Source organism: Formica exsecta, unplaced genomic scaffold (genome assembly GCF_003651465.1).
Source record: "Formica exsecta isolate Colony F162 unplaced genomic scaffold, ASM365146v1 scaffold26, whole genome shotgun sequence".
NCBI lineage: Eukaryota > Metazoa > Arthropoda > Insecta > Hymenoptera > Formicidae > Formica > Formica exsecta.
In genome coordinates, this window is record NW_021849866.1 from 2,321,656 (window position 1) to 2,348,045 (window position 26,390).

General features: G+C 34.7%; 2 protein-coding genes across 3 annotated transcripts in view; both read left to right on the top strand.

The window, feature by feature from the left end:
* Nucleotides 1-5,672, top strand: part of LOC115236801 (maternal protein exuperantia) — a 7,815-nt gene extending 2,143 nt beyond the window's left edge. The window contains exons 1-6 of one of the 2 annotated variants that reach the window (XM_029809493.1): nt 1-81; nt 2,308-2,608; nt 2,856-3,134; nt 3,467-3,659; nt 3,994-4,136; nt 4,401-5,672. In XM_029809493.1, the coding sequence (XP_029665353.1) occupies nt 2,327-2,608; nt 2,856-3,134; nt 3,467-3,659; nt 3,994-4,136; nt 4,401-4,739 (1,236 nt within the window). In that variant the 5' untranslated portion in view covers nt 1-81; nt 2,308-2,326 and the 3' untranslated portion in view covers nt 4,740-5,672. The remainder of the gene's footprint in view (nt 82-2,307; nt 2,609-2,855; nt 3,135-3,466; nt 3,660-3,993; nt 4,137-4,400) is intronic. The other variant, XM_029809492.1, reaches the window with a different exon arrangement.
* Nucleotides 5,673-13,625: 7,953 nt separating this feature from the next.
* On the top strand, nt 13,626-26,279 carry LOC115236843. Its single transcript, XM_029809540.1, has 6 exons — nt 13,626-13,658; nt 22,124-22,381; nt 22,834-22,970; nt 23,406-23,850; nt 24,603-24,789; nt 25,349-26,279. The coding sequence occupies exons 1-6, from the start codon at nt 13,626-13,628 to the stop codon at nt 25,588-25,590; spliced, it is 1,302 nt and encodes a 433-aa protein (XP_029665400.1). The 3' UTR covers nt 25,591-26,279.
* The last annotated feature ends 111 nt before the right edge of the window (nt 26,280-26,390 follow it).

The following is a 26,390-nucleotide window of genomic DNA, read 5'->3' on the forward strand; positions in this document are numbered from 1 at the left end:
CTCTTCCGTGCCATCTTCCATCGACAGTATCGCAGTGCCGTGATCGCTTCGGCGAAGCAGAAGCGGAGAGCGTGAATCTGGGTAGGAAAATATCTCTCGCTTCTTTTCTTTTTTTTTTTTTTTTCCTTCTCGTTTACGTCGCTTCCGTAATGCATCGCGAACGTGCTCGATCGTGTGTACAAAATGTCCGGGAACTATCACTACTAGATCTATTCTTGTTAGCTACACGCAGCTTCTTTCCTCTTCTCTGCTTCGTAATCTGATGATAAGTTAGAATCTTTACTTTAATCATAAAAGCGCATTTGTACAAGAAACACATCGGATCTTTTGGATCGAGAATTTTTTATTCAATTATAAGATAATTGTTATATTGACGAGAGTATTATTATATCATCTTTTTTCAGCTTTGTAATTTGTAATATCGGATAATGTGTTGTAAGTCTCATTACGGATTCAAAATCGATTTGGAATTATCTGTAAAATAAAGTTTTGTTATCAGTTTCCACCTAGTTATATAGAAACTACCGACTCTTCTGGATTTGTATTGAAAAAAAACATTGATTGAATTGAAAGATATAGGTGAAAGCATTGGCGATAATTTTAACATTTCTTTTTTTATTATTCTTTATATCGGCAACCATATTGTCGCATGTGTAATCGCATCTGTAATCTTTATAATAGGAAATGAATAATTTTCGCGAAGTAAAATCCGGTTTATACTGACAATGATGTCATTTCTATAAATTTCCAAAGTAGAGAGAGATCGTAACGTACACGCATATATCAAGATATATACTTTGTTGAATCTTAAAAATTACAACACACGGATGCATTTATAAATATCTCGCGCTATCATACAAATAATAAACGAAATAAAGAAAATCGAAAGAAAAATTTATTTTTTTACATTGTAAATTCCTAATTTTTGATGGAGTTTTAGATGACTGTTTATTTTAATTCATTTATAAAAAAACGAACATTTTTATCAAATTTTATACACTTTTTTTTACTGCGGTTTAAAGTTATACGGATTTCGAGATTTATCGAGTGATTTCATCAGTTCTTGTAACGGAGTACGTGTCGCGAAAACTTGCGGAGCGATGCGACATTTTAGTGGACACGAGCCAAAACGGTTCGAAATATTTATATCATTATAACGTGTTCGGTAGCAAGAGAGATTCAAACGGTGTTTCGATATTGTGTTCCTCTTCAATTAGAAAATATGTTTACATTCTCGCGAAACATACTGTAGAGCTCTCAAGGCCGGTCGTGACAAAAACTGTTATCTATCGATCATATGTTCAGATGGAATCCAACCTTGTAAGAAGCTTTCTTCGAGAATCTAAATTTCCAAAGTAACATCTGCGACTTTCGATAAATTTATTGAAAGAAGAAATCACTGATCAAGAATTTCTACATTATAATATAATAATATTAATTGCATTAATTATTTTAATGAAAAGCTAACTTGTAATCTTTTCTTGGAATGCTTTTTATAGGATTTTTACGAATGCTTGTTATAGGACTTTTTACGAAGCACATTGATAATTTAAAACTGCGGTTTAAAGTTATACGGATTTCGAGATTTATCGAGTGATTTCATCAGTTCTTGTAACGGAGTACGTGTCGCGAAAACTTGCGGAGCGATGCGACATTTTAGTGGACACGAGCCAAAACGGTTCGAAATATTTATATCATTATAACGTGTTCGGTAGCAAGAGAGATTCAAACGGTGTTTCGATATTGTGTTCCTCTTCAATTAGAAAATATGTTTACATTCTCGCGAAACATACTGTAGAGCTCTCAAGGCCGGTCGTGACAAAAACTGTTATCTATCGATCATATGTTCAGATGGAATCCAACCTTGTAAGAAGCTTTCTTCGAGAATCTAAATTTCCAAAGTAACATCTGCGACTTTCGATAAATTTATTGAAAGAAGAAATCACTGATCAAGAATTTCTACATTATAATATAATAATATTAATTGCATTAATTATTTTAATGAAAAGCTAACTTGTAATCTTTTCTTGGAATGCTTTTTATAGGATTTTTACGAATGCTTGTTATAGGACTTTTTACGAAGCACATTGATAATTTAAAATAAATATTATCTCTTAATATCTACATAGAAGATTATCTTTGTTTTTTTTTTTATTTATCTATTTCGTCATATTAATTGATGAGAGAAAAGTAAGAGACTCGCACATATCTCCTTGCTCTTCGGGGCTCCCCGGAGGCGTAAAGACGACGCTAAGAAAAGAGGCAATCAGGGCGAGATAAGAATACGCAAACGTTTGCGCTTTTCAGGAAAGTAATTCTGTGAACGATGGTATCCTCGACGATGACGGAAGTAGATCCGATAAAAAAATCATGTGGCACGATGGGCATCGCGCCGGGCGATTATCGCCTGGTTGGCTGGGACATGGACACCACCGGTAAGAAAGTCATCGACGAAATCTGCCAAATAGCTGCCTACACCCCCAGCTCCATTTACTCCCAGTACGTGATGCCGTATAAGGATCTCAATCCGACCGCCATAAAGCGACACAGTATGAAGGTCGTGACCAACGGCAAATTCCGCGTGCTCAGGAACAGTAAGACCAACGAGGTATGGATCAAGATCGCAATACGAAATATGTATCGATACTGTTTCGTAAAAGGGAAAAAGAATTTATTATTGAAGACACAAATCTTTTGAAATAATAATTCACGAATTGAAAAAATACAAAAGTAAATTCTCTTTGAATTCTAATTGATATTATGTAAAATTTTGTAATCAATAGCAAATAGGAGAAAAATTATTTCTAATCTTTTATATATTCATTCTTATATATGAATTTTTTTTTTTCACGTAGGTAATCAAATCCAAGAGCGAAATATCCGCGCTGACGGATTTCTTGACCTGGATGGAGACTATGAAAGGAAACGCGGACGGTGTAATTTTGGTTTATCACGAGCCGCGCAAAGTCATCCCCGCTATGTTACTCGAGTCGTTAAAGAAGTACGATCTTCTCGATCGGTTTAAACAGACGGTCAAGGGATTTGCGAATGGATTCAACATTGCTGAAGACAAATGCGCGAACATGGCACATATTTATTCTCTTCGCACTCTGTCACGCACGCTGTTGAAGAAGGTGAGAAAAACGATATATCCTGATCAATGATACATACATATATCAAGCATATAAATATCAGAATCTGACAGAAATATAACAAAATTTTTGATCGATTGGTTTTCGATAAACAGAGCGATATTTCTTATCGAAAATAATTGAAAAATCTTTTTCGACCTAAATCAGTATTTATTTCTGGTTGAATAAATTATATACTTTTATTGATAAAATTTCAATCAATAAAAGTAGATGTTCGCAAATTAACAACTGACATATTGTGTGTTATAAAAATGTTTCGAAAAAATATAATAGTGATATCTCTCTATAATAAATATTGTCAATTATATCCAAAGGAAATGAATCTGGGAAATGCGCAAGATAGAGCATCGCTGGCGTTGCAAATAGCGCAATACTTGTGTTCGATTGAAAACATTAAAGTCGAAGATGCGAGCGAAAGCGCGGACAATGATGCAGCTATGAAAAAAACGATCGAGTTGATTCGAGAATTCGCGCAGCCTGTTGACATCGAGGAGCAGGAACACAACGGTACGTATCATTGAGTGTACAACTTGACTTTCGCGTATTTTCGAGAAAAAATCCGATATACTTTTCATTTTGAAATAATTTAAAATTGTTTTCTTATTAGTAATAAAAATATAATCTAATAATAACACGATATATAATTATTGAATAATTACTTTCGCTATATTTTCTTAAAAATACTCTAATTTTGCTAGATAAAACGACATAATCTTATCCCAAATTTTTCCAAAGCATCAAATTATAAATTTTTTTAATTTCATCAAATTTTAACCTGTCAAAATTAAGTTGGCAAGTGTTTGAGATAAGAAATCAGCGCAATGCATAACTTTTGTTGTAGAATTGAAAATGGTATTTGAACGGCAAAACAATTTGCGGCCGATATTCAGCGCCCTGTTCCGTATGAACCGCCGCGAACGTCAACATGCTAGTCCCCTCCGGCGATTGCTTGCCGAAGCCGGGATCGTGTACTCTGAGTTACAGGTGAGTGTGTCTGCATGATTAATTGCGTGCTAGCAATCAGAGTTTGTTTACGCCAAGCAACGTCAAACGGAAACGCATGTAATCCGATTTTTCCCGGTTTCCCTTGTTAAACGTTTAAATCTGTAAAGAGATTGTACGGCGCTCTATATCCTTATGAAAGATTCAATTTATAACCAAATAAACAGTTTCTTCATCGATCGCGTCGATGGTTGTAATCGAACATTTGCGGGAACTTTGTTTTCACGCGCGAATTTCACGTTTTAGGACGCCTGGACCAACGCAAAGAAGGATGGATTGGAGCATTTGATGAAGGAGAAGTTGCCGAAGGTTGATGAGAAAAAAATAGAAGATTTGATGATTATCCTCGAGCGTCACTTCGATCCGGAGAAGAAGCCGAAGAGTAGAACGCCGGAGAAGAAAGGCACCAGATCAAGGAACGAGAAGAAGATAAGCGAGGATAAGGAGAATAACAACAAGAGCGATTCAGGCCACGACAGCCCCGACACCACCACGTCCGGTTCCCCTGTCAAAATGAACGGCAACAACATCGAGATTAAAGCGGAGGAGTGCGCTTTAACACAAGAATGTACCGACAGCGTTTAACGATACTGACTTCTTTTACACGCCGCAGAACAAAAGCAAAACATCGCGGCCATTATGTTTTTATTGCTTGTTATAATTTTTCGGACAAACGAGCAAACGTGGATTCTTTTTTGTTGCCATATCAATGACGAAAAAAAATTGATAATTAACGCAAACGACGAACGTAGATTTGGCGTGCCGAGATGAAATACAGCACGCGTTCAATCGAATTTACTGCATTAAAACGTGCTGTGTTTTGTAGAACAATCGCTAAATTTATGTTCCTTTTACGTTGAACAGAGTCGCGAAAAGATCTCTTTCTTTTTGAGGTAATTCTGAGATAAATGTGTTAACACATTACGATCGCCCTATCGGGTGATATTGTGCGTGATTAACGACAAGTGTTATTTGTTGCAGTATTGTATTTTTTTCTTTTTTTTTACTTTTTTGTTTAGTTGTTCCCCGACAGGCGTTATATTAAGAAGAGGACAGGTTTCCTACGAGACACGCCGTCAGATTTAACTCAAATGTACAAATAACACGTTAAATGACGTTTAGTTTATTTACGCGAAAAGATATATTTAATATCGTTTACATTTCATAATTTTATACTAGTTTGTTTTCTCTTTCTCTTTTCTCTTATTTCATTCTCTTCTTTTCTACAGAATTTGTACGCTCGCTATACATGGCGAAAGCGTCCATTTATAGACTGCTCCGTGTGAAAAGCATAGAAAATATCGCGGGCTTTGTTATCACATAGTTCACGACGTGTACGATAGTGTGCACGATATTTTCTACTTTTTACCGTTTAAGCCGCGCGCAAGGCGCATGTGGTAATATTAGAGAGATATATATTTTTATATTGTCGCACGATTATATAATATGCCATTTCATTTCTGCTGCGGGAGCTCATTGTATTAGTATTGGATAATAAAGATTCGAGTTTAGTTACAATTTTAACTTTATAATTCCATAAACTAAATAAAATTTTATAATTCCATAAACACTTTCATATCTTTAATAAAATATGATATAAATATAATATTTTTAATTATATAAACCTCCGAGTTTACATTCATGTTTTAGCACTGTCCATCTGATATTCCGATCTTTATTTTGTACAAAAATCGTAATTTTATTATAAAAATCAGATGGTCAGGTATAACGTTAAATATAAGATGTATGCGCAGGTTTAGCGGTGTAAAGAAAGCATTATTTTTAATTTTTTTCATTGTGCTAGATTATGAATACATTTTGAAATATAGATTAATGACCTAATGATATAAATAATTAACATTAAAAATAGAGAGCGCGCTGCATACGATTAATTTTCGCTAATCAAAAATAGATTTCAAATTTGTCGAAGGATTTACTTGGCAAAAGATTATATATAATAACTCTGTGCTATATCTGCATAATATCGGAGGTGATTTATTTCTGCGCGGGATATATACGGCGTTTATTAATTGCGACAAGCGCGCGCTGCTACGGTGCGTGAATTGCGCGAGGGAAGCTCGATCTTATATAAATGTGTGGTTCAGTAAAGTTCTTAATAAGCAAAAAAATCGCCGGTTAAAACGGAATTTTCCGCTTTTACCCCTCGTGGATACTGCTCCTTTCCCCGAGAGAAAACGGAAACGAATTAAATACGCGAGCGAACGGTTGTTCAACACATCTGCTGCGGCGGATTTTCATGCCGTGTGCCAAAACGCCCCGAAGCGTGAACGGTGCGGAAAATGATAGTTTATACGAGGGAGATTAAAGAAACGCTCTTTCTCCCGGTACACGCGCGCGATTCTTCCGCGAATCCTTTTTCGGACAGGTGCGGTAAGTATGCAGGATCGCAGGATTGATCCGCGCGAACGCGACGCACTCGGCTAGAAAATTGAGTTTTTCCACACGCAACGGTTAGATGAAGATACCGTCATGTTACTTCGCGTATGCACTTTTTTCTGATGCCGTAAAATATAACTGTGCGTTTAGCAGTACAGATGTTTCATGCATGGGCTGTTTCGGAAACCAGAACTTAATTTCACTATCCTATGATGTCAATCGAAAGCATATCGGTACTTTTGAGATTTCCTTTAAGGAAATTCTATATACTGACAATGAAAATATTGAATAATTATTTATATAGTCAATTACGAAACTTTTTCAGATTTTATCATATTGCTGCTAAAATTAATTTAAAAAAAGGGATTTGTCTCTTATCCAAGCAACATGAATCTACTGTCTATGTGTATATATATATCATACTTAGAAATTTAATTAAATTTATCATCTAAAATATATAAAAATTTGTAATTTTATCTCTCTTTCAGGACAAAATATTCTATAAAAAACATGTATTCACAAATGTATAATATTTTTTGTCAAAACGTGAGTTTTCTAGAAAGAAATAATATATATGTTCCTCCGCGGAGAGAAAATAGGTGGCGTGAATAAAGGGTGAAAAAGAAGAAAAGCACTTACATATTTTATATTATGCAAATGGCTTTCTACTGAAAAATTAATGTTGCCACTGGCATTCAACAATGACGATACATTTAAAGCATTTTTTCACAAACGGAAGATCTCGATAATTTAGACACGTAACAAAAAAAAAAAAATAACAATTTTGCAATTATGATTGTTAATTTTTTCACAAACGGAAGATTTCGATAATTAGACACGTAACAAAAAAAAAAAAAATAACAATTTTGCAATTATGATTGTTTTTCTTTTACGATATGTTATTTTTTCACGAGAAAAGCAAGTTCTGAAATGTGCTTTCCATGATCGCATTAATCCTGTTGCCAGGAGGTATCATCCCCACGGAAATTCTCTTGAGAAGGAGCTTTGTCACATCTACCAGAAATCGATAGAGGACCTGGCGAAGCGTGAAATGCCGATTTTTAACAGCACTCTTCGATGACCGCTCAATGATTGAACGGATCCGTTGTGATATAGAATAATAACATAACAGTGAGACCCGGAACAATTCCAGGAACTGGGGATGAAGCGCAACGCTTCGGACATAGAATTTACAAAGAGGATCCCGTATTATAGTAGTATATAGTAGTATATAGCAGTTCTCGCATAAATCATACGTTATACATTGGATTTAGTCTCCGCATAAACTCTAATAAGTTTATTAAGATTAAGATTAAGCATTTTTACATTTCTTTCAGAAAGAAGCTTAATGTAAAACAGATAATGGAGTGTATTTTGTAGCTTTCTTTGCGAACTTTTAATTCAAACTACGCGTGTGAGTGAAAAACTTTGTCTCTAAAAAGTTTTACTAAATTAATGTGTTGAACTAAATTAAAATCTCAATCAATTACGTAATTCACAACGGCGCTCTTATGGCTTTAATACTTTTCGATCCATTAACTGGCATATTAAATGAAAATAAATGATACTTTTCCGACGAACAAAGTCGGTGCCTGTGGACGTAAAACGGACGTGAATTTCGTGCGATTAATTTTGTATTACGATCGCGTAATTTCGCTATTACCGTGGTCGAAACGATTATCGACATAAATGTTAATATTAATTGCAGGATTTCAGAATTAACGCATTGATCATTGAACGCACGAGGATTTCAGGACAATACCACGAATTAGCGAAAATCTGTAATTAACACGTGTTACATGCAGGGACGAATCATTATTAACGCAAAGTGTTTACATACTATCTCGCTTTATCTCAATTAACGATGAATTTGATAATGGAAAATTATTAGTGCACAAAAAGAAATTTAAAAAAAGGAGCGAGATTCTCTTTCCCGTAGAGCAAGAGCACAATATAAATTGATAAATAATTAGCATACTATATTTTTTCTTGCGCTCATTTGTTATGCGTCATTATTGCGCAATGCTTACGACTCGCCTTCCTTCATAATTTTACACGCGCTCGTGTGCAATTGTGCAGTCTAGGATGCAAATTTCCTTTAAAGAAAATTATATCGCGCGTTCGCAATTATACACATGTACTGAATATCTTCGATGAACGCCTAATCGACTTGTATAACCAACACATACATACACATTTTGTTTTTATATTTATAAAAATATAGTTCGTTAGAAGTAAACGAACCGCACGCCACACGCAACGGCATAATGTTCTTCCGTTACTACATTAATTTAACAATTGAGAAACTGATAACTGATAAAAGACAACATAAGTAAAAAGATCTTATCTTATTAATATTCTAAAATTAATAATCTAAAATTTTTGTTATATCAATTTAAACCTTTTTCTTTTAAGGCGATAATCAAGACCTTTTGGGAGTAAATGAAAGAATGTAACGAGCCCCTAAAAGTGCTCGGAAACAAAATACTCAGGTCAATACATTGTCGATACCTCGATAATGTCCCTATGAGCTTAACCCGCGTGCGGACGCTATTATCGGAGGATCGCCCTTCGTCCTGTTTAATTCCTTTTCGCAAATGGCCGAGCATGGCGAACAAAATAGCTCGCACGGCTTGGTATCGCGATCGCCGCTATAACAAGCGGCGCCGCGAAGGAAATTGCCGCGTCCGAGGGCTACCTTAATTGATAATAACGCGCGCGCAACGCAGAAGCTATCGGGATAATTAATGACACGCTGGCTAACCGCCGCGCCGTGGCTGCTTTCGTTACCTCGCTCCAACAATGTATCTGCTTGATGAAAGGGAAGGGAGATGAGACGAAACAATTATGATCCACGCGATGCAGCATCTCCCGCAAGCAGGGTGATGATCTCATTACGCATCTTTTTCTGTGCGAATGGATAAAAAAAATCAGGACGCTTGCAGCTTTTTGATAAAGAAGATTAAAAAATTATTGTTTGGTTCTTGGATTTTTCGTCGTTTAAATTATTTCGTCAAGTCACTTTGCGAATCGATTTTTAAATTGTTTATTGAATGCGATATCCGCTAAAATTTCAATGATTCAACGTTTTAATAAATAAAACGAAATGACAAAATGAAATATAAACGGTTTTTTAGTTGTGTTCTGCAAAACCAGAATAAATTGGCGTGAATTTTTTAAATTTACGCTGACGCCCGAAGATATACTTTAGAAAAGAGAACTTTTTTTTGCTCTCATATAGACAGTGTTATGCAAAAATGAATTAATTCGAGTAGTCGTTTTTTATTTTAAATTAAATGCAGAATTTCAAGTTGCCAATTTATTTACAAAATTATCCATTATAATTTGCTTTTTAATATTATAAGTTGATTGATGTAACACTGAATTAAATATAATATAAATTCCTAAATATAATATATAAATAATAATCCTGAGTATTCAATACATTTCTAAATATCTCGCAATATGCAGATTTTAGATGTATGATCTTGGTTTTTTAAATATTGTAATTTTTATTTTATTAATTAATAATAAGTGTTTTAATTAAAAAGATGATAGATTTGTTTTCTTATATTTTCCACATAAGTTACTATAATTAAATGCAATATAAGAACACTATAACATGTGTCTTAAAAAGAGAGATCTACAATTGCTTCCTCATAGAGGAAGCTTTGTTTTATTTACAATTGTATTTTATAAAAATAAAAATGAAAATTGAGTTCAAATTCAATTGAATACATAGTTTATTCAAAAAGTGAACGAATAAAGGAAGATTCTTTCTACAGGAAATTGGATTAAAAATGACGAGGATTTCGATTCAGTTTGGAGACTTTATATTATTTGTCCGTTATTTTTCAATAATTATAAAGAAAATGAATTGTTTACTTACACGAATAAACACGTACTGCACAGAATGTAGAAAGTAGAGTGGTCAATAAATGTATTTATTTACACTGCAAACTGAGATAACGAAGGCGATCGTTGTCTGTGCACATAATCGCAACCACTTGCGTTGATTAATCCAATCGTTCATAGGTACATCCTAGATTCTCGATATTGATTGTGCGCAAATAATAAAAATACATTAAATGCTTCGTCAATACTTTTTCCTCAGTTTATAAAAAAAGCTATTACTAGATTATTTTTTCTGCATACTCTCAATAAATATATCGCATCTTTCTCACGCGTATTATAAATTGCAAGCCATTTGCAAAATTGTCAAATATATTTGACTTTTATAAACTAAATTAAGATTTGGCTTGTTTGCGATTAAGAAAGATATTGTTCCAATGAAATGAAAATTAGCGAAAATCTACTAACTTTTGACATACAAATATTTCTGTATTTGTTTTACTAATAATTTTCTATGTCTAAAGAAAGCATTATCTTAATATTAGCAACGCATTGATAGATTGATATTAAACCAATAAAAGATCTCAATTATCTTACAGAAAACTTTTTGTAGTTAACGGATTACTGATGTTTCGCATTTGCGTTCTAAATCGTTAGACAGCACTATTAGGGGGAAACTATCGCGCATTCGCTCTTGTCGAAATCGCGGCAACGAATGATTCTTACCGTAACTGCCGCAAGAAAAAGTGCGGATGCAACGGCGGCGAGGTCAGCGGCACGCGAGCAAGGTAGTTTTTGCAGACGCCTCGACGTCTTTTCCGCGAGCCTGGTAGTTTCGTGCGCGTTCGCGGAATTCCGCGCGTCTCATTCCGCTTTCCTTCTCCTTCCTTCGTCGACTTCCGATCATCTTTCGTTCGCTCGCCTCACGAGCAAGTTCACGATTAACGACTAACGTAATTATTAGCGCCTCGCCGGCTGTTACGTCGACGTTGATGTAACAGCGCGTGCAACGCGCCTTCATAACGTCACGGACCATAACGAACATCGGCGAATCGCGAACAAGGAAGATGAAGACGTTGAAGATGTGACGACTGTAGCGATAAACCTTTTTCGACTGCTGTGCTGATATTCAGAGAAATTTATATATAAATTAAATAACCTGCGATTAAATTAATTTTTATTTATAATTAAAAAGATAAAGCAGCCGCTCGCTCAAGAGAGTTAAACGACAAGGCAGATATGCACAGAAAAATAACGGAAGGGCAATTTCTTCCTTCTCGTATGAAGGAACGTGGACTGCTACTATTACCACTATTACTATGCGCGTGTGGAGACTGCGTGACACCGCATCGTACTCTATCAGTCACTCAGTCAATGACAAGTACAGTAAAGTCCCTGCGAATGTGCGACGCCGGGACCGTCATTCTCACTTTTTACGGAAGCACATGACGCCGATAAGCACTTAATCCACTATTCTATGTAGCAATATATCACACCTCGAAGAGAGTGTTACAACACAAAAAGTCAATTTTTGCAAAATAAGGGGTTGCGCAGTTTAATTATAAAAAAACATCGTTAAAAGATAAAACTCTATTCTATGGAATATATCATCATATATCTCAATTCTGTGCCTATATCGTGGTGCAAATTTTTATTACCGAAAAAGAAAACACAAGTCTATAATTTTAATTTTTAATTGTTCTTTTTTTTCCGTTTTATTTTATAAAATTCTTTTCAGAAAAAAAAAATTTCAAACTTTCAAATACAAAATTAATTTTAAAAATCTTTAAATTTTTTACTTTTTATTCTTTTTTTATTCAAGAGGCAGTATAATGAAAGTCCTTAGATATTTTTAAGATATCTATTGTATATTTATGATTCCTATTACATTTTATTATCTGAAGACTCAAAGTATATATATCTATATACATTTCAAAAAATTTAGTAGTTTTTTTAAAGGTATTTTTTCAACTTCTTTCTAATATAATATTCTACAATCAATGATAAACATTGATCTAGAATTTATTCGCGGAAAAAGTCAATAACCGGTTAAATAATTCGCCTATTATGCATGATCGCATAATATTTCGCGACTCGCTGGTTTCGTTGATCTTCTCAAACCAAAATGCAAACAGAAAGGATAAAATGACCAAATTCTTCTGTGGTTATAGATCAATCTCATAATTTGAAATGCCGTTGGCTGTTGGAAAGACTTCGTAATGCATTAGGCTATAACATATTTTATATAAAAGTTAAAAAGCATATCTTTTTTAGATGTAATATATATATTTTTATCATAGATACACGAATCTTTTTCTCATTCGCGCAATAAAAAATTCTTTTAGTCATCTTTAAATAAAATTAATTATTAATATCTCAATATGCTTGCGATTGCACGTAATTAATAATAAAGCAATAAGAATATCTCCATTTTTTGCAACTTCAGAAGTGTGGAAAATTAAATTGTAAAAAAAAAATTGTAATATATTTTAAGAATAAAATTAAAATCATGTTGCGAGCAATCATTTTCGTTCCTTTGATGAGCAAAAAGTTCGCATTATAACATCATAGAATAAAATTTCTAGATATGTAATGAATACGAAAACTAGAGCAAGTATAAAAAAAGAGAAAAAAACCAATGGACACGGTCAAGCGTGAAAGACAATCTTAGAAGCAAGATCGTCGAATCGAATTAGGATGATGATGTTTCTTGTACACGAGGAGGGGTACCTAAGACAAGAGCTGACGAAAACTCCTTCGGAAACTGGGACATCTGGTCACCCTCAGGTCAGATCCTCAGACCTGGTCCGAGGAAACCTGGACTCGCGACGCTCGTTCGAGGCCGTCACTGGGCGAACGCGCGAGCTGGCACGAAGCGAGGATGGTTGTTAGTGGAGGCACCGAGCATGCATTTAACAGTACTCCGGACGGGCCGGTGCGGCGGCGGTGGTTCGCTGGTTCCCCGGGTTTCTGCCGCCGCGCGGCCCCTTCTTGCCGGGAAGATGAGCTGCGCCCGGCTGGACACACCGGGGGAAAGGAATCCTCCGCGTGCCCCGACTTGGTGCACGCGCTTCAGTCCATCGGGGGCCTTCGTCAAAATTGCATCCCTCTCTGGCCACCGGCGGTTAGTTCTCCAGTTNAAAGAGTGTCTCGAGTGTCTTCGATAAACACTTTACGAGTTAACGAGGGGAGTGAGAAAGAAAAATAGAATCTGACAAGATCATGTGGAGGGTCCTGATCGCGGGATTTTGCACGGTGAGTCCGTCCAGAAACCGGCGCGAGAAATTAAATGTCGCGAATATCCTCTTCTAAGAAATTGATGAGAGGAAATGATATTTCTTTCAATCCTCTCTATCGACGACATGAAATGAGATTTAATAATTCTGCCATTATGTTTGATATGTTAAACTTATTAATTGTTATTTAAAATCCATATCAATTTGTTTAATGTTTTTACTTTGACAATATGCATCCGCGATATTGCAAAGCTTTAAAGCTCTTCTTTTGAAATAATAAGTTATTCGTTACTTGATTAGCACTGCTCTCCGCTACTGTCTTTGCATAAATCTATGCATCTAAATGAGACAAAGAAAAAGCTCGGTGCAAATCCTCTTTTTTAAGAATTTGAGAAAGTTAATTTAAATATGATATTTCCTGAGTTTTTATAGATAAATCTTGTCAAATTATCTGATTTCAATTTTACTTATCAGACTCTGATGAATTCTTCAATAAACTTTTTATGAAATAAAAATATAAAATCTTGACTTTAGATTCACCGGGCAATAAGAATGTTCGTTCTCCTCGCGCTTTTGCCATCTAGTTTGCATGCCCCACAATTTTTATCAACGTGAAGGACGGATTTCGGACGATTCTCTTGCGGATAAATCAGTTCGATCGTGGATGATGGACGAGCACTAGATTTTCATGTCATCCACATTCCTGGTGACTTATGTTTGTCATACGGCGCCAGAAGTTTGTTTGATATTGTGTGATGACAGTTTGTCACGTGATTGTAATGCATATACACACGCGTATTTAGATATCATTTTTATCAAAAGATCATCAATCAAAATCATATCTTCTATTGATCCCTGTTCAACTATGATACAATCTTTTAACGTAAAAAAGTAACGATGAAAAATATTATCCAAAATCCACGATTATAAATATATTTGCACAACGCAAATGTAAAAATTTTACGAATTAAGAATCTAATAAATAGTGTTCCACGTGTTTAACAAATTGTTGAATAAATTTTGAGTCGGTTTATTCGAAAATGGTTTCTATCGATAGAATAAATCTGACATCATCAAAGTAATTACTAAAATAAAACTTCAATATTGATGCATTTTTATCTTTCGACATTTTAATCTTATGACATTTAATTATGCATCCTTTTCCGACTTATTTTCTATGTATTTATACGCCTCCGTCGAACTCATCATAGTTTGTTCACTTTGTGACGCGATTTCGAAATATCTGCCAATAATGACAATATCAATTAATTTCCGTTGGCGAAAGAAGCTACCGCGCGCGTATATAGGCGATTGTTCGGAGATATCCTGTGACAAAGAAGAGGTGATCGGTTTTCATTTTAACTGGAGCACGCGCAGGGCAATGTTTCTCTCTCACGATGCTCCTTTTGCGAAAAAAAAACTCAGGCATTTGATATATTTTTATATTACGCCATTAAATCACGCCGCACATCAAGAATAATGCCCCATCGAAGCATTTTTCGCGTTCGATTCATTTTAATTTTCCAGATTGTCAGAAAGAGTCACAAACGTATAGACGCGCAAATAGACGATATAGCCGAGGATAATTTAAAATGCATCCCATTAATACACGTGACATTCGAAGTGATGAAATACGATAACGGGCAATTTAAAGCGAGTCGCACGACCCGCTACTGATACGCTTGAAATATTAATGGCTTCCCCAAATGACGAAATAATTGTATTGTGTCGGACATCCCCCCGCGGTATTGGGTGCGCAGCGACTAATTTTGCCATGAAACGCGATATGTCGGAATGCTTTAACACAGCCATGCACGCGAAAATATCGAGAGGATCATATATAGCATGATAACGTCATAATTCTATCGTGTAAATAGTTTACATGTGTATACCTTGATTATTTTTTTTTCTCTTTTCCAATACACTTGCATTACATACAATATCGTGTAACGCCGTAATAGCAGATATGATGAAAAAGATTTTAAATATAATAGCTCGCTGAAACACGTATATCGGACGAGCGATGTTTATTTTCGCGTCATCGATCGCCGTTGCATTCGCGCTTGTTACCGAAAAACAATTTCCCGTGTCACCAAGTTTAATTAAAATGTAATTAAAATACGTTTGATTTAAAGTTTAAATTAGAAATTAAAATTAATCCGGTTGTATATATAGACGATCAAAATTCTAATTATGCATAATTCGATCGAATTTTGCAACGCAAAGGTCCTGTGATAACGTTTAAGTGACGATTGAAAATATTTGATGAAGGATCAAAAATATATAATTTCAAAGTATACTCTATATTTTTAAATATTTCATCTTTTCTTAGTAGAAAATATGGAAAAAGGTCTTTATATCCTTGTTCTAATTCATAAAAGTTCTCATTAATGGAACCAAAACATTTATTCACCATAACGTTTTCTTGCAAGAAAAAGATTTCTGTAAAACTAATACACAACTTCTTTATGGCAATCTTTGAAGTAGTATTAAATTAACATACACTAAAAATAATTGCTAAAAAAATATCTCAAAGTTATAATTATATAAATGTTGTGTCTAATTATTTTTTTATTGGTTTTATTTAATTGCAAAGAAATATCAATATTCATTTTTAATTAAGATAGAACATGATAAAATCAAAAGGATTTAAAAATATATATGGATTTAGATATCTGTACTTCTTGACAGAGTTATAACACGTAGAAGAATTTAATAAAATTTCAAATTTGTTACTAAATTTATTTATATATAAAACAAGTTAAAAAACTCATATCAATCAATAATAGCAAATTGACTTAAATTTTTATTGGATAGATAATCAAGTAGATCGAAAAATAGATTAAATGACTTAGTGATAGCAAGAGTTAAAATGGATTACAAATTAGTTTATATCATCTCGAATGTTTGCAAACTATGTATGTCTTATTTTATTCGTGTTTTTTCGTTTTATTTCCAATATTATTAAAATATCATGTCATACACATACAATTTTATCACAATTTTAATATCTTTAAATACAGTTATTTCTTATTAGCTGTATCTCATTCCTATGGATATATTTGTTTGCTCCTCGGCCACTGTAAAATGTTTCGATACGGTGACATATTTGGGCGTTGTGTGCCGCGTATTATATCCAAATTAAATATACTTTTATCTCGCCAAATTCCAAGCCATTCAACGAATACGACATGTCTCGCGCGTCAACAAATTTAACTGTACTGAATTGTGCCGGCGATGAGAAGGACTACGATGTCGCGGATGAACGATACTAAAATGGCATTAAAAAAAACGGGTTTTATGAAGTCATAAAGAGAAGGTTTGCGGTTCTTCTCGAATGAGACCGAAAAAAGGCCAGAGACTACCTGGCGGTCAATCGCGGTCATTTCGTCTCGCGTGGCGGATTTCGAGCTGTCTGTCTTTTACCGTTACATTTGCTCAGTTCTTAATGAAAAAACAAAATTCTTCTCGCTGTATATAAATTAGGCACGGTTTATTAATCCGTTTCGTTATATTTTCCTGATATATTACAAGATTTGTTTCAGAGATCGCGATCTTAATTTTAATGATGAAATTTTTATAGCAATCTTGATTCGAGTATATCTAAGAAAGTTCTCAAAAATAATTATATTAAAATATTCTTTCTCATACAAATTTCTTCAATAATTAATGTATAGTTGCACTTTATTAGTTATATTTATATTTAGTTCATTACACAATCTGCATTTGCAAACACTTTTACTTTATATATTTTCTTCAGTGTTTTCTTATCCGATAATTTTTGTGCAATAAAGAGTATTTCTTAAAGTATGTATTTGACTTATTTGTCTTAAATATTGTAAAATCTTGTAGTGTTTCAGAGGAAATATAAAATAATATCTACAAAACAGCCCGCGATAGCGTTAATAAACCGCGGGAATTATAATGCATATATACACGCGGTTGCATTTTAATTTATAAAAATTAATCTCTCAGCTTTCTCTCAATTTAATTTAAAATCAGTTTTTCTTTGCCATCGTCGGTTGTACGAATTTTCTGAACCATCATGTCAACACGCGTAATTGCTCGATCAAAGTTTTGACGAATCGCGCAATTTTTGTCAACTCGGGACAAAGCTCATCGGGAAAACAGCACCTCGATGAAAGTTGTTCGATAAAAACTGTAATACACACACAATCGGATATTCGACTGCTAAATACTTTGATTCGTTTGTCAAAGACGCCATTAAGAATATTGCCTGCATTGCAAATAGTTTCTGATATTAATGGTCGCCCGCATCACCATCTTCCTTGAATATTCTATTCACATTCCCGTTCATCCACTTAACAGATTTCGCGAATAAATTTTCGAGATGTTCATAATAATAAATATGCCGTTATTTATTTTCTCATTTACAAAGATTGCGATAAGAAATAAAAGGCAACAGAGCAAAAAGTATAAAGAATTTTAATAGACTTCATTAAGTTTTATTTCGCTCAAGTTAAATCTGAATTTATGAATGCTTCGCTTTGAAGCCAATTTTTAAGTAAGAAAAAATTTAAAAAAAAAATATTTATAAAAAGAAAATATATAAAAAGAAATTAAATTTTCTTAAAATAAAGTTTAATTTATATAGAATTCACTAAAAAAAGTTCTTTACCAGTACTTTCTCAGAATAATTATTAAGTTTCGTTATATAAAGCGTAATTCGAAAAATTAAAATCTCTAATTCTCGATCAAAGTTAGAATTAAGCTGATCAAAGCAAAAATTAATCATTTTGATTCCTTTTCAAGCTGTTTCTAGACATATCTCTTTTTACGGTAGATTTTTCCACCATTTCAAAGTAGAAGATTGCACATCACTCAGTGCCGTTTCCAACTGCTTACATAATTTGCACATTACATCTCGCGACTTTGATAAATTTTGTATCAAACGGGGTTTTTTTTTTTTTTTGCTTTACAAAGACATCGCCTCAAACGGAATATATGTATAATCATCGCAAGTTTCACGAGCGCGACAATTTAAACGTAAATTTGCAGTACAAATTTGTCTTTTTAATTTGGTCATGTTACTTGTAATTCTAAACAGATATAAAAAAAATTCTTTAGTGGATTTGAATTAAAGCGGTAAAAAATGCGCAAAACAGCATTGGTTTATTAATTAAAATTATCAAATTTCATATATCTCACAATCTTTATTATATCTTCAAAAGAGAAGGAGTGTAATAATCTTGTATGCTTGTAGAAAAGAAAGTAAAAATAATGAAAGAAGCGTAACCGACGCGCGATCTGCTTTATTATGACGAATATGCGTATATATACCGCGGAATTTAAGAAAATTATTAAAAGTAATTAAAAATAATTATGCATTATTAAAAGTAATTAATAATTATTATGTCAATAAATTAACAATCAATTTTAAAGTTTTACTTTTTTAAATATAGATGGGCTTATATATAATCCGAGAATATTGAAAAATATTATAGTTGTTATGTAAAAATAAAATAATCGTATTTAACATGAGGGAAGAAATTTATTCAATTATGTCTAGCTTTTCAAACACGAAATTGCACTGGGATTAGCTAGGCTGCTTCTCATAGGTTAATCTTCGTCCTGAAATAACGTCTGATATTGCATCCTTTAATTTATGACTTCGCATAATTGACAAAGATGGTAACTGCTTGTAATGCTTTTTTTAAGCGAAATATAATGGATAATAGCTTGAAATTATACAAAAAGTATGAATTGTAACAAAGCAGAAAATCAAAATTTCGTCTATAATAAAAATTATGTTACAAACAAAATAACTCTTCCAATGCTGTTGATTGAATATAGGATACAACGTATCATATTATATGGCATTATGAAGATGAATAATTATCATTAAATAAAACCTATGGATCCTAATTGTGTCTAGAAATCTAAGATTCTCGATCAAGACATTTATGGATCTGCGGTTTCAATTATCTATAGCCACAAATATACTAACAACTCGTGGACTTAGCGATATGTAAAGCAATTTGCACGTCTATAGAGCACCTAGAAATCTCTAAATCTAGCGGTGCATGAACCTAGCGATCTATAGCTCGAGTCATCTACGTGTTTACGATCTTACGATTTGTCCTAGCTGTCTACGCAACCATGAATTTGTGAACCTGACGCTCTATGAACTTGGCGACGTAAATCTGTCTATCATTAGAGATAAAATATTTTTCATAAAAAAAAAAAAAATCGCAGTTGATATAAGTTAATATAATCCCAATGAAAACCAAATAATCTCATAATTATTTTTTTTAAGTCAAAGATCTTTTTTTCATAAACTCATTAAAATATAAAAAATTTCATCTTTTTCGAAGTGTGTATATATATATATGACATTACAATTTTATATTTTTCAATGATAATATTTATGTTTCTTGATTGCATCAACAATTTATTGCCATCTCGCTGGCAATATTTTTATTTCATCTACGTCATAGAAATTGATCCCGACGAACACGCTTGTGCAAATACCTAGCAAGTACGGATGCGCTTATCGATCGATCTGATATTCCGATACGGTATGATTACAAGTAAGCTACGAGCTCGAAAAATACGGCCTACTATGACCTGTACGATGAGCACGAGCAGTGCAACAGGGGCTCGCGCAATATATAACGTGTATGGTGCACATAACGAATATCTTACGCGGCCACCAGAGCGTTTCCTTACACCGTTACCTGTATCAAAGTGGGTTCTCGGTTCTGGTCGCGCGCTGGTCACCCTGTTCTTTACCAATGGTAACGTAATGGCTTTGTAAACGTCGTCGACACCGAGATCGTTCACGCGTCACCGAGCAAGTGCCTTTCAAGTGATAATTAATGTGAAATATTCGCGATGAAAGGCAGATATCTCGAATATCATAACGTAGATTAATTAGAAGCTTAATCGTTTTTATTGTAATGCATAAAACATTTTGCGAAGAAGGAAGTCCCTCCCGAGAATATAATGATATTTCATTTTATTTGATGTATTTATGCGAAAAGCTCACGCAATACAAACAAAATATCGATTATGAATATTTGTATTGTTTGTATAGAGAAAAAAATGCAAGTTTACATAAAATCATTAAGAGGCTCTTAAATAAATGCAACAATGTAGTGTTTCGATAATAAAATCATTAGTTCTTGGCTGTATATAAGTTGTCATTCTTTTCAATAACTAGCTAAAAGTAAATTACGATAATTCTGAGACTTTTTTTTAGAAAAAAAATCTTGCATGTTATAATTTGCAATTGAATTTGTAGTATGAAACATTAGCAAAGTTCTTATTTAAGTCTAACAATAAGACAATTGTTATTGAAAAAATATAGTAGCAAATTATCCTACATTTTAATTTTCATAATTAAATATTAAATATTCCTCAATGGTGTGTAAACGCCTGGGTATTAATATTTTATTAAACTCTATTTGAAACATTAAAGTGGAATACAATTTATTATTTTTCTCTTTCTCTCTCTCTCTCTCTTTCTCTCTTTCTCTCTATTTGCATCCCTAAAATATAATTCACAAAAAGACTTCCATTTTCAATAAGGAACAATTGATAGTGCGTCAATTAATAAAAATTATTCCCTCAACAAATAATATAAATATAAATTTTAATAAATAATCTGCTCGTAACATTTTACAGATTGGTTTCAAATTATCCCATGTAATTTGACTCCAAATTTACACTGTCCAAGGAAATAAATTTAGATCGACCAAAGTGCTTATTCAATTTTCGAAAACTAGGACGATGCAGTTCTTTTAAATAGAAAGTAAATCCGGTTAAAATTGAAAATAATGCACTATCCGCTATAGTACTGCGCGAACGCAACTGAACGGCAGTAAATTACCGTGAAAAAAGATGTTGGCTGCATAACAGTTATAGAATAATACGGTTGTTAGATTTCAGCCGCTATTTATGCGAGTTTACTGTGTAATGTACAAGTCTATTTACGATCCGAATGTGCGCGTAAGTTATTTTTGCATGTAGTATTTTATTCTATTTACGTTGCTATAATATCATTTTAATGACACATGAAAATTGTCATCAAAAGAAGATAACAAACAGTCTGAAAAATGCTTTTAACATTGTTTTGGATATTGCAAAGATTGCAAAAAAACACATTGCAACATAATACATTGATAAAATCAATAAATTCAATCTTTGCGAGAAATGGAAAATTTGTAAAAATTTTTTTTTTAAATTTGCCCCTTCCAAGAAATCGGTTGTTAAGCAGTACAAAGGCTACAAAGATAAACGAAAACTCAAAAGAAAATAGTGAAAGATCAAGAAATGCTTCGATGTTATTCGAAAGCGATAAAGTGAAGAACAGTATTATACTAATAAAGAAAAATCGATGCTAAAGAAACGCGGCGCAAGAGATGAGAAACGTAAAACTTGCTCCCTGAAATCTCTTTCGCCGCCGTTCTCTCCCACGTCAGCCTCCGGCAGCAATATCAGCAATATCGGCACGTGTTTCAGGTTGCCGCCACCGTTGCCCAGGATTACGAGGTCTCGGACATTCAGTGCAGCGGCGCGGGATCGGCGGCCGATCTTCTGACAGCGAAGATCAAAAGACCGGTCGGCTTCAGAGGCGCCCCGCTCTTCGCCGACGACAGATCGGCGAATCCACTCGCCGATATTCACTGCCAGATCAAACCCGACCCGAATGATCCGCAGGAGGATAACTACTTCCTGAAGGTGTCTGACTTCTCCCGATGCGGCATCCTCAAGAGAAACGTGAGTCATCGATCGAGAGTTACGTGGAACTGATTCTTATGAGGGGTTACGATGATGCGTTCTCCTTGCGACTTATGGCTGACGTTGCACAAACGAACGGAACGGTCGATTCGTAGATTACATACTCGATGGCAACCACTAATTCGCAATTGATTTCCTCCTGGGAGCTCTTATTGCGGGAGGTATCAATAGAAAGCTTTATATCCAGTCAGATCAGGCATTATTATCAGTTATCATTGAATGCCGTTATAATATCTCGATGTAACTTGCTAGTGATAAATCATAATTAACTGTATTATTTCGTTTCATTCTACAACAAGTGCGTACTTGAATTGATTACGCATCATCAGATGTTCTTATAAAGATTCCGACAAAAGTGTCATTATGCATCAAATTGGCTGTATGATTCGTAAGAATGGCAATAATAGATTACAATTAATCAATGCTACCAGGGATTCATTCATCTACGAGTGTGGTTTCCCGCCTTTCCTGGTGTGGTGATGCTGGCCGACCAGGAGCTGATCCTGATGTGCCGGCCGCCCGAGCCGACGCTGCTGAGGCACAAGGCCGCTGGCTTCGCCGGCACTTTGTAAGTCACATCGCGCCTATTCGCACGATATCTTCGTGAATCGCAAGTATAATAAACGAGCATTATTTCCGCCACACTACGCGCATTGCATTCACCGGAGCACGTTCCCGCGCGAGTTCCTACGCCGAGGAAACAGTTATTCGCACATATGGGATACCAACAGTGATATATAATAAAGTGTTTACTTTAAGTATCATCAAAAGAGAGGACGTATCGCGATTTATCGTTTATCCGAATAATTGCAATATGTTTAACAGTAAGGTAAAACTTGATGAAATGCATCTTATGAAGTAAAAAATTGAGGCAATACATTGCAATATATATACGCGAATTAAATATATTTATATAAATTTCACATTCTTATCTACGATAGCAAGAGAGTGCAACGTGCTGAAGCGATGACGCGCGTCTGCTTTAAAGGGCTAATCGTTTCAGTCCGCACGGCGCCAGAGTATCCGGGGTTGTGGAGGAGACGCCGGGTCGGCTCGAATACGAAGTGGCCCTTTATCGCGAGGCGACCGGCAACATGTCCGATAGCTCGCAGACGGTCGATCAGGCGGTACCGATCGGCACCAAGCTGCAGCTGCGCGCCCGCATCAGCCCGGACAGCGCATGGGGCTACATTAAGTTGCTGGAGGTGACTGTCAGTCCGGACCCGGATCAGCCTCACGCCCCCGGTAGCGTCGTACTCGTCAAGGACGGCTGCAGGAATCGCGATTTCGCGTCCATCATCCCGCATCAGCCGGCGAGATACCGTGAGCGCAAAAATGAGGTCTTCCTTGACTTTGAGGCTTTCCTGCTAAGCTCGATGAGGGAGCGCTCCACCCTCTGGATTCATTCCCAGATAAAGGCGTGCATGGAGCCGCAGGACTGTCAACCGGTGCGTGATAATGACGGTCATTTAGCAAATTCGTTAATGCAAATGATTATACTGGATGTTCTAGAATTCTATTCCCTAGAAAAACTTGTGTGTATATAATGTTTTTTTTTTAGATAAATATAATGATAGGTCAATTTCAAGAAGTTACGACACATAAACATAAAATAATATTATGCTAATATATCTATATGGCACTTTCTATTATCGTCTTCTATATATCGTCTTTTTATCTTTGCAGGACTTCTGTCTCGATCTCTTCGAACCCTCGGGACACGGGAGAAAGAAAAAAAGAGCGGTCGAGGCGAGCATAGAAGCATCGGGCGAGTTTCTTCCAAAAGTTGAGCGTTTGATCAAAAGATATAACGATTCCACGCCATATACAAAGTTCAAGGTAAAGGCGTGCATGGAGCCGCAGGACTGTCAACCGGTGCGTGATAATGACGGTCGTTAAGTATAATGCAAATGATTATACTGGATGTTCTAGAATTCTATTCCCTAGAAAAACTTGTGTATATATAATGTTTTTTTTTGAGATAAATATAATGATAGGTCAATTTCAAGAAGTTACGACACATAAAGATAAAATAATATTATGCTAATATCTATATGGCACTTTCTATTATCGTCTTCTATATATCGTCTTTTTATCTTTGCAGGACTTCTGTCTCGATCCATAAAATAATATTATGCTAATATATCTATATGGCACTTTCTATTATCGTCTTCTATATATCGTCTTTTTATCTTTGCAGGACTTCTGTCTCGATCTCTTCGAACCCTCGGGACACGGGAGAAAGAAAAAAAGAGCGGTCGAGGCGAGCATAGAAGCATCGGGCGAGTTTCTTCCAAAAGTTGAGCGTTTGATCAAAAGATATAACGATTCCACGCCATATACAAAGTTCAAGGAGAACATTGAATATACCGTGATGATGCCAGATGGTAAGTTAAGTATATTTTTTAATTTATTAAAAAATTATTAAAAAATTGAATTTGCTTTGTAATTAATTGTAATAATTCTTTGCATCTTCTCTGTATTCTCCAGAGTTAATTTTTTCTCGAAAGCTTTATTTTTATTTCATCTTCTTTTTCGAGGATAGTAATAATTTTCTCCAAACATTTTCAATCAGTATATCACATACGCGCGCGTTATAATTTATAGTATATAATATATACAGAGTTGAATTTTTAATGTCATCAATTTTCCTCTCTCCCCTTTTGAAAAATAGAATTTCTGAGAAATTTATTCTGTGAAAACATATAATCTCTCTAAAAGACTAATCTAATCTAGAAAGGCTAATTTCCAATTCAGCCATATAAACTGAGATTAATTTCTTCAACATAAATTTTCGTAGCATTATGTGACAAGATTCATGAGAGTCAGATTAACATATAACCGACATTCAACGAAAATGTATTAAGATAAAGAGCATCTCGCCTCTAGATAACGTTTGAATACGGGACTGGCAATTTTGATTAATATTCTCACTCATTATCATAGAGTTGTACGACAAAGTAGCGGCCGGCCTCGAAGGTAGCTGCGGAAATTTCCTTTACGTGGCAACGGGATTGGGCGCTCTACTAGTGTTATCAGCTTTTATCATGTGCTACCTAGCATCGCGTCTTCACAATCTGTCCTCGACGATGCAGCAGAGCAAATCTATCGACGAGTTGGTCAGAGACCGCACTAGAAAATATTGCGACACCACGCCTGGTTATACCGGTCGTTCGACGATGCAATAAGTGCACGATTCAGGAAGAAAAAAATGCGAAAGTAGTATTTTGTCACGCAATAAATATACTTTTCGCGAAATATATATTAAGTTACAACGTAATGCGTATAATTAATGCAACGTTATAACGATACTTGGAAACTAAACTGAGAGATATTTATTCGCGAGAGGGCAACTTGTAAGCCACGTTTGATTTTCTACTTTGAGAGGGCAAAAATACTTGTTCTACTTCAAAGATACCGAGATGAATTTTAACGTTTCGTTACTAATAATTATGTTGTATTGCAACTTATCGTAATTATGTTAGTATCGAAAAGTAATTCTCGCCGCGAGAAGAACTTTGAAAGGGATTTCGAATAACGTTCGGACGAGTGAACGACACCGCCCACCGAGGAATAAAAATAATTCTCGTGACGTTAGAATGCTCGAGGACATTCGTGGTAGTAAACGAGTGTACTTACTTTCCATGTAAAATAAAATCAATTCGAGTTAAAACGAGACGGATCTCTCAAAGCAAAGATAACTTGAAAATTTATGAAAAAAATTTGTCGCCAAATTTAGAGTGCTACCTGGCACGCCAACGGAATATCGTTAGCTACTTTGCAATGTAGATATGATAGCCACGCTACACGTGTTTATATTTTATGAGGAAGCACCGCTTAACACAGTTCTTCTACATGAATACAGATGTAAACAGTCTATTTCTTGCCCAATTTTTCATTTCTCGATTCTGTGACCCTAGTAAAAAAGGCATTCAAGCGAGAAAAACAATTTTTTTAGTTTATTATATATAATTATTTATAATATATA

Excerpts from the sequence above, each read along its gene's own strand:
- LOC115236843 (XM_029809540.1), top strand. The coding sequence starts at position 13,626 with ATGTGGAGGGTCCTGATCGCGGGATTTTGCACG. Across the intron at positions 13,659-22,123 it reads TGATCGCGGGATTTTGCACG|GTTGCCGCCACCGTTGCCCA; the intron begins GTGAGTCCGTCC and ends CACGTGTTTCAG. Across the intron at positions 22,971-23,405 it reads GCTGGCTTCGCCGGCACTTT|TCCGCACGGCGCCAGAGTAT; the intron begins GTAAGTCACATC and ends TAATCGTTTCAG.